General features: G+C 35.8%; 1 protein-coding gene across 1 annotated transcript; it reads right to left on the reverse strand.

The window, feature by feature from the left end:
• Positions 1 to 916: 916 nt before the first annotated feature.
• On the reverse strand, positions 917 to 2,717 carry LOC139876775 (norbelladine synthase-like). Its single transcript, XM_071864145.1, has 2 exons — positions 2,505 to 2,717; positions 917 to 1,871 (listed from the first exon to the last, which is right to left on the reverse strand). Exons 1-2 carry the CDS (start codon positions 2,677 to 2,679, stop codon positions 1,579 to 1,581), a joined length of 468 nt encoding a protein of 155 aa, XP_071720246.1. The 5' UTR covers positions 2,680 to 2,717; the 3' UTR covers positions 917 to 1,578.
• Positions 2,718 to 7,928: the final 5,211 nt, after the last annotated feature.

Here is a 7,928-nt window from a genome sequence, read left to right on the forward strand (position 1 = left end):
TAGGTGATTGATTTCACTCTCAGTATCGAAACACTCCGAACTAGTAGGATCAGGCTCCTGCTCAACCCAATTGACATGTGAAGAATTGGGATTATTGTTATTACCATCACTTTTAAGATTTTTTACAGGAGAATTTGAAGTCACAATAGGATAGCATCTGGCTCTTATCTTTTCACACGAGGCTTTACAGCTAGCCCCTACACACTGATCCGACTCAATATTGGTAGTGAGTTTTGAAGCAAATGAATCTTTAAAGTTTGAAATTAAATTAACACTAGCAGATGGGTTGGCAGGATTAGACGAAGTAGAGGGGGAATTAGGCAGGTTCTTTGGGGAGGTGAGTGACTAAGGGTAGGGTAGTCTTTTTCATTGAGGTTAAAAGGCACGTGATGGGGAGTGGATTGGTGAGAGGGATTTGATTAAGCCCATCTTGTACAGTGTGTTCCACACCCTTAGTATTTGGAGAAAAAAGAGATTTCCTAATCTCTGCTGCAGCTTTTTCTTTCTCAAAAACAACCGCCCTTTTGACTTTTTCCATTACATTTTCCAATGAGTTATGGATGACTTTTGGTTCCATTACTTGAACTATATTGTTAGACTTTGTTGGAGTTTTGAATTTTGAAACATCAACCCCACCCATAACGGCTATATCAATTTCACCTTTTCCATCAGTGTTTCCGGCTATACATCCGGCACCGGAACACTTCTTCTGACATCATTGAATTCCGATGTCTACTTAAATAAACTAAGACCAGCGTTGTATTCTTCAATTGTTTCATCATTGATAATCACGATTGGATCATCATTGATAATCATGACCTCATGTAATCTTTAGGTTGAAGAGAAAAAGTGATATAATGGGAGAGTAGTTTTTATTATTTACTCCGTATTTACTTTATTATAATTTATTTATTACTTAAAAATAAAATAAAACCTCCATTAATAAACAAAACAAGTACAATTCATTAAATCTTAAAATAGTCTCGATCCAACCCGATTCAACATGACTCAGGTCTCAGGTCTCGATCCATTTACGAATTTAAGATGAAAATTCAATAGAGTCTAAAAAAAAAAAATTCAAAGCTAATTATATTATACTTGAAGAATACTTTAATAGTTGTTTACCTCTAAAAAATCATAGTTATTAAAAAAATATATGTGCTCATATAGTTAAATTTAGTGGCGTTCTATACAATTTGAAAAATACATTGTGTAAATTTTTCAACATTAGTGTGGAGCCCAAGGAATTCATTCGCCATGTCTCGTCATGTCCCGTTCGACCCATCTAAGAAGGCGAAACGTGTCGTCCCAACTATGTTTGATTCTTGACCCAGCTCGAACCCGTTTGTCAGGTATAATGCCTATGAAATAACATGTTCATAAGGTAGAGAATTTTTTAACGTGACGGCTAGGTTTATTCTGACACACATTATTCGTTATGTCATGGTACACCGATCCCAAGTTATATAAGAACTTAGGTACGTACGATAATAATAATTGAAAGTTCGATATATAAAACATTGATTAAAAATTGATACGTTTTGAAACACCGGTATATATGCCCCATATAAGTTGGATTTAATTAGAACTTAGGAGATGTTCATTGGCAAATTTCATGAGGACAACATAGGGTTCGATAGTGACGAGTGATGCATTGGCAGCAGCCTCTTCCTTAAGTTCGTACTCAATTGTTATTTTCACAAGACACGATGATCGCGTGTTGTCATTCGTATTGTCCTTCACTTCAATTCGAACTCTATAGAGCGTAAACCCGATATCTAAATATCCTCCTTCTATGATCTCTGCTTCTTTTACCCTCTTCTCATTATCAATTATTGTGAACTTTTCCTTGTAATATGAAATCTCAGACCCTGTGACATATAAATCATACAGTAACAAATGGTAGCAAAGTTTAAGTCATTTGCTTGCAAAGTATAGTAATTGACTCGGACAAAATTACGCAGTTGATTTTAAAGTTTGTCAAAAATTGCACGGATGACGTTTTTTCAATTTTGACTTGAATTACCTTAAAGTTTTGCAATTGTTTTGATTGAGACCCGGACACTAACGATCGTCTGTTAAGTAGGATCACGTGCGTGACACATGAGTGAAAGGTTAGCCCATAACTGTCGTACTTGTCAAACCGTCAATCGGAATATATTTTAGTGTATTGGTTCATTGACAAAGTTATTATAATAATAGGAGTCAGGTTCAAATGAGAATAAATAAATGACGAGAAATTATAGAACCAATAAATTTTAGGAATTTATACATGTAAACGCCCTAAAATGTTTATTAATGTTCATAAAGCGGAAGTTAAAAATTACAACATGCACATGTGAACGAATATTCACATATTCACTGACAAAAATGATCAAATGTGAACGAAAACTATGTAAATTAGATTATTTAGGATAATTTACCGAAAAGGAATAACTAACCCATTATTTAGTACACATAATACATGTTAGTTCAAGTGACATAACGTAAGTAGTTTCAAGTACCTGGTTTGAAAGTGACCTTGATGATGGTACCAACGCCACCATCGCCTTCAATAACGTCGAGTCTCTCGAGGATGACTTCGGCAGCGATGTCAGCAAACTTCATTGTGCCATAGACCTGCCAAGCTTCGTCAACTGCCACCTTAACTTCAACTTCCTCTGACAACGATCCAAACATGATTCAATTGCCGAGTGACGTTTAATGTTTATAGTTGTTTCATCGAGCATATATATGAGTATATATAGAGGAAATATAGAAATAAAGGAGATAATTCATGTGTGGTAGAGAAAACATAGGGGTTTAAGGATATTTTCTCTTGTGGTATTTTTATGGTATCCTTCTATGTACGTTTCAACAAATGATTTGGGCGGTGATTATTTTGTTTGAAAGTGATCTTGGGGCCGTAATAGATACTCCGTAGCATTTATATAGTAAACGATATTACGATTTCATTAGGCCCCGATACTAGAAAGTAAGAAACTAAATGTTTACGACTTATAAACATGGCATTTGCCGAAGATTTCAAATTGATTTGTAAGCGTAGCTTAAAAACTAAGTAGTCGTCTTCATACTTATTTTAATTGTTTATTCTTTAAGAAATGACCATAATTTGAGTTTTTTTTAACAACAAGGAGTTGGCGAAGTGGTGGTGAGCTGACTTTTCATACAGAAAGTCAGAGTTTCGACTCTCACTCGCTGCAAAATTCCCTTATTGTCTAGAGCCTCGAAGGTTGCAGACGGTTCGAACCTCATCCAAGGGAGTTCTACCACACGCGATACCCATATGTATTCGTTAATCGCCGTTAAAAATAAGCACTTTCTTGTTTATTAAAAAAATAATGTTTTTTTTAAGAAATCAGACACTTCAATTCCATCGCATGTCTTCCTTTTCGTCCCATGCCTATCTTTAATGTAAAGTGATGGCATGATAAGGCTAAAAATATTAATGGCCCAGTTCTAGAGGAGCCCATTAATAATGTTGAAGAGTCCATTAGTGTGGCAGCCCAAGTGGACAGAGGATTATCAAATGGTACGTTAGTTTAGTCAGTTAGCAAAAGAATAAAGTTGTTACGGTTGTTTAAGTCGTTAGGGTTAGTCAATTAGGATAAAGGGTGAATGTTACAGTGTAAAATGATATCGAACGTTTCATAATCAAAATCAATTTTCTGTTTCTTCTTTCTATTTTCAGTTGGAGAATTGTCTAGCTCGAAAGAAGCCATATCATTTTGGTGCTTTCATTGTTCTTGCTCCGGCCACAATCGCCGGCATCAATGGCGGAATCATCATCTTCACAAAATGACGCAATCCAACGACTTACCGATCGATTCATTCAAGCATTACAACCGATGCAAGCTGCTTTATTAGCAATTGCAAATCAATCACAAACACAATTACCCCAACTCAACAAAATCCACCAAATCCACAAAATCCTCAATTTCAACAAAATACACAAATTCCACAAAATACACAAAATCCGATGACTGAGACTCAAAATCATTTACACATGTTAAATCCACCAAAGAAGTTTTCTATGGATTTTCCAAGGTTTGGAGGTGGCGATCCAACTGATTGGTTATACAAGGCAGAAAAATTCTTTAAATTCCATCATATTTCAGAAACACAGAAATTGACTTATGTGTCGATGCATTTGGATGGCGTGGCAAGCAGTTGGTTTGAATGGATGAATATGACGAATCAACTACATTCTTGGGCAGATTTTGTAAGAGATCTTAAAGTACAATTTGGTCATTTTTCTTATAAGGATCAAGTGGAAACGATAACGAGAGAAGAAGTGAAATCACAGACAACCACCTCTTTGAATCAGGCAATTGGATTGGCCAATTTATAGGAAACTATACTACAAGATAAAAGAAGTATTTGTTGTGGGAATAATCGACAGCAAAGTGTTACGGTTGTGACTGGTGCAGAAGGGGCACATGTGTCTGATCTGCAAGTTTCACAGGAAGATATAAATGCCAACAGTTTTGGGGAATCACTATCTTCTTCAGAATTCAAAGATTCAAGTATTGAAGAAATCTGTAACAATGATAGTCTGATTGAGTCTCAACAAGTATTTGTAGAAGAAGATGTTCTTGGTACAATTGTTATCACTAATCAGAATAATAGGGTTGAAGATTACAGTGAGCATATTAGTCGAAGTATTAATGCTAAAGTCAACGTTGAGGCTATTCAAAATCATAGTGGTAATCAAAATTATGAGTCATGGGAAACTGCCACTACACCACAGGTTAGTCCTTCAAAGCTTTTGCCACTTATTCATAATATAGAGGTTGAGATATCAAAGGAGTCATTGGCAAAAGTTGATACTTTTAGTCTGACTCAAACCGTGATGCCATTGGCTGCAAATAACAAGAAATTAGGATTGCAAAATACACAAAGAATTGAATATTGTGCTTGGTGTATGTACCGTATGGCTGAAGCAGTGAGCTTCTATTATTGTTGCATACTTGTTCATTTTCAAATAGTCCGAAATTTCAAGTATCGATTTAAAAAGAAGGAGATGCACTTGTGGCCCAAATGGAAATCTAAACAAGATTCTTTCTATAGTGGTACAATTTTGATGCCACGACACATTTTAAATAAAACAAAATTTTTAAGGAGTAATGTGTCGATTGATCAAGTGTTGGTTACGTGCGAGATGCTTCCTGTTGAAGAAGCAAATTGGGGAAATATAGGGGATATTGTTCAGATGTTAGATAATATCAACCATGAGGACATGGTGAATTTTGAAGAGCAAGGCAACAAAGATAGGGCTGGAATTGTTGAAAGTCAACAAAGCAGTGAATTCAACCTAGAAGAAACCGTAGCAGACTTGAAAGAAATGGCTACCAAGGTGAAGTTGTTTATAAGGTTCATAAGAGGGTTGAAGTTCAAAACAGATTTGCACCAGTTGTAAATAACATATTTACAACAGTTGTACAATTGTTTGTTGAAATGGTACTATGTCATTCTTCACCAGAGGCATATAACTGCAGGGGACCCATTTTGAACCCTCAACATGGGTCAGGGAATAGAGGGATTTTCTGGAATGAAGTCAGGATACCTCGATCTTAGAGAAGTGAGAATTATGTCCATATGCAGAAGTTATTGGTCTGGATGGTGACTATTTTAACTCGATTCAGGAAACTAAGAACCTTGTTGATTTACAACAAATTTTTTGTTATGACATGTAAATGCAGTTATGCATGGGCTAAAATTGATTATTTAGGTCATGTAATTGATGCACATGGTGTAGTTCCTGATCCTACAAAAATTAAAGCCATGGTGGATTGGCCTAGTCCAAAGAATACAAAGCAACTTAAAGGATTTTTGGCTAAACTCTTGGGATATAAATATGATATGTTTATAAGCCAGGGAGCCTTCCAGAAGAATTTGGAACTATTTTGGCAATGTCTACTGTACAATTCTTATTAATTGAAGATAATATTGCCTTGAATAAATTGAAGAACTGGAAGTGTGTGAATGGATTACTATCTTACAAGTTCAGATTGTTTGATCATGGTATTTCCAGCTTAAAGTCACAATTTTTATGTGAATATCATTCTTCTCCTGTAATGATAAAGACACAGCTATTTTTTCTTATTAGAAGTTTGGAAGATTATGAGTCGATTCAACGTAATTTGAACCATGAGGACATGGTTCATTCGGAAGAAGAAGGTAATGATAAGGCTGAAAATATTAATGGCCCAGTTCTAGAGGAGCCCATTAATAATGTTGAAGAGTCCATTAGTGTGGCAGCCCAAGTGGACAGAGGATTATCAAATGGTACGTTAGTTTAGTCAGTTAGCAAAAGAGTAAAGTTGTTACGGTTGTTTAAGTCGTTAGGGTTAGTCAATTAGGATCAAGGGTGAATGTTACAGTGTAAAATGATATCGAACGTTTCATAATAAAAATCAATTTTCTGTTTCTTCTTTCTATTTTCTGTTGGAGAATTGGCTCGCTCGAAAGAAGCCATATCATGGCACTTTTAGTCAAGTGATACTTAGGGCCTGTTTACTTTTAGATTAATGGGCTTAATAGTCCAAATGACTTATTCGGTCACCAAACATGGTTATTTACTTTTAGCTTTTTCATTTTGCTTAACTTGATGGAGAGATGTATGGCTCACCCTCAAAAGCACTGTCCTCCCCATATGGCCATCTTGTTCTCCATATTACCCTTTGATTCTTGTAAAACTCCAAAACACCTTAAATCGTTTGTGCAATTTCAACAACCGTCATCACCAAGAAACAAAAATTAATCACACACTCTAAAACTTCTCAAACACACATCCACTGAAACTCTAAAAAAATAGCAAAAAATAGAACCGTTTGTAAAGATTACCAAATACGAACACTTTGGGATCGTATCCAACTCACAAGCGGAACCACTACTCACTGTCTTCATCTACCAATTCATCGATTAATCAATTCACCGTTGTTGACGGTTATGACAGGCGGAATAGGAAAATGGGTTCATTTGTTCACTTTGATATTAAATCTCAGATCCCCTAATTTTATTTGTTAATTTTAGCTGTTAATTTGACATTAAAAGCATTATTTACTTGTTTGCCATATTCCATTAGAGAGATGCTTGGACGGAACGATAAAATTTAGAGTTGATAGTTAGGGGTAAATTCATTACTCGTATATAGTTTTAGGTATATGGTTTGTTATTATATGATTAGCAATTAGCAATAGCAATTAGTGTTGAATGTGTGAAGAATTTGATCAAAGGAACAAGGCTTGACTTGGTGAACAAGTCGTAGAGAGCGTGACTTGGTGAACAAGTCGTAGAGAGGTTGACTTGTTGAACAAGTTGTAGGGAGCTTGACTTGGTGAACAAGTCGTAGAGATTCTGTTGCCTTAATTAAATCTTCTAGTAGGAATGGAGTATGGAGCAAGTAATAGATATTTATGGAATGTCTTTTGCTTGAAGGACAAGTTTAACTTGGTGGATAAGTTTAACTCTTCCTATAAATTGTAACCCCTAGCCTCATTGTAATGTGTGCATGAAATTAATAGAAGAAAAATCTCTGGTTTGCGCCCGTGGAGTAAACCCTTCTCCGTGTTTTGGAGTTGGGATATAACCACGTTAAATACCCTGTGTCGTTTATCATTTTTATTTATCGTTCTAGCTTTATTAATCGTTTATCGTTTGTGGGTTTGGTGGTTTGATGAATCACCTGCCTTGTTGGGTCTTCAAATTCTTAACAAGTGGTATCAGAGTTTAAGGTTCGAGTATGGACACGATGGCGAATTGAAAGCATGGTGAAAGAACGACGGGTATATGATGTGATGCAACATGTATCATGATCATGGGATCACTCAACGGGGTCGATGATCGGATCGATGGGTCTTGTTGCTGGGAGATTTTCGGGAAGATCCAGGTATCGGATCTAAGTTATCATTCCTTGCAGTCACGTT

This window comes from Rutidosis leptorrhynchoides, chromosome 11, assembly GCF_046630445.1.
Source record: "Rutidosis leptorrhynchoides isolate AG116_Rl617_1_P2 chromosome 11, CSIRO_AGI_Rlap_v1, whole genome shotgun sequence".
NCBI lineage: Eukaryota > Viridiplantae > Streptophyta > Magnoliopsida > Asterales > Asteraceae > Rutidosis > Rutidosis leptorrhynchoides.

Excerpts from the sequence above, each read along its gene's own strand:
- LOC139876775 (XM_071864145.1), bottom strand. The coding sequence starts at position 2,679 with ATGTTTGGATCGTTGTCAGAGGAAGTTGAAGTTAAGGTGGCAGTTGAC. Across the intron at positions 1,872-2,504 it reads CAAGGTCACTTTCAAACCAG|GGTCTGAGATTTCATATTAC; the intron begins GTACTTGAAACT and ends TATATGTCACAG.